This window comes from Acanthisitta chloris, unplaced genomic scaffold (genome assembly GCF_000695815.1).
Source record: "Acanthisitta chloris isolate BGI_N310 unplaced genomic scaffold, ASM69581v1 Scaffold43329, whole genome shotgun sequence".
Taxonomy (NCBI): domain Eukaryota; kingdom Metazoa; phylum Chordata; class Aves; order Passeriformes; family Acanthisittidae; genus Acanthisitta; species Acanthisitta chloris.
Window position 1 is genome coordinate 1 of NW_008692722.1, and position 1221 is coordinate 1221.

General features: G+C 55.7%; 1 protein-coding gene across 1 annotated transcript; it reads right to left on the reverse strand.

The window, feature by feature from the left end:
• Positions 1-14: 14 nt before the first annotated feature.
• LOC103809888 (zinc finger protein CKR1-like) lies at positions 15-713 on the reverse strand (the record flags this gene model as incomplete). The annotated part of the gene is made up of 2 exons (XM_009082760.1): positions 15-146; positions 588-713. Coding segments are annotated over 2 exons (258 nt in total), but the record flags the coding sequence as incomplete, so codon positions are not given.
• Positions 714-1221: the final 508 nt, after the last annotated feature.

Genomic DNA, 1221 nt, shown 5'->3' on the forward strand with positions numbered 1-1221 from the left:
GGCTCGGTCCGGGCGTTTCGTTTTCCTCCGGTTGGAGCCGAAGGGCTTTTCCCGTTCCGCGCCGCGCGTCGAGCGCGTTCCGAGTCCCTCCGAGTCCTCTGCTGCTCCCTCCTCGGCTGCTTGGCCGCTCACCAGTCCCTGAGCTGCTGGGAAAGGGGAGAAGGAGGAAAAGGGGAATGTGAGGCCCTGAGCAGGCCAAGAGCGGGATAGAAATCCGTGGAATTCCCACGATAAACTCGGTGTCCCAAAAATCCACGGAGCAGGAACAGGATCCCACTCAAAACTCGCTGTGTCACCGATCGGGAGTTTTGTCACCATCGGGAGAGGACAGGGGAGACCTGATCCCAGTTTGAACTGGGAATGTGGAGAGCTAACCCAGCCCATCGCCTGGATTTCCAATTGGTAAATGTTAGGGAAGATCAGGAATATTTTTCCTGCAGGAAAAGGGCTGGGGTTGGGAAAATCCCCCTGGAAACCTGCCTGGATCCTTCCCCTCCTTCCCATCCTGCTTGTGAGCTCTTTGCATGGAAAAGAGGAGGATACGGAGGGAGGGAAAAGAGCAGGAGAAAGGAATTCGTGTTCCTTACCCAGGGACATGAGTGTCTCGTAGCTCTCCTGCATCACATCCCGGTACAGATCCTTCTCCCTCGGATCCAGCAGCACCCACGGCTCCATGGAGCGCCAGGAAAACCTGGATTCCTCCCCAAAATTCCCTGCAGGGAGAAGGAGGAGGAAAAACATCCCTTGAAAGGAAGGAATTCCCCCTAGGAATCCACACCCCTCCCCAATCCCTACGGAGCTCAGGGCTCTTTTCCATCCCCTTATCCACTACCCTCTCCCTGCAGGAGCTGCCGCTCCCAAATCATTCCCGAGGGATGATCCTGCCGACTCAGGACCCTCTGGAGAGCAGGATCATATCCTTGCTTAGGTTTTTCCCGTTTTTTCCCATCCCCCGTCCCCTCCCCCGTTACTTGTCGTCGCTTTCAGCCAAGCCTGGAGCTGAATCCACAATCCTTTCCCCTAGGAGCTGTGTCCTAGGAACGGGGAGAGAATCCCAAATCCTCCTTGGATGGCACAAAGACTTTGCTCCGGAAGCCAAAATCGGGATCCGGGAGAGAAAAGATTCCAAGAAACATCTCTGTTCATCCAGAGCCCTCTAGAGGTAATCCAACCCCATCCTTCCTTCCCCACGAACCCCCTCAAGATCCTCCCCAGAAACCT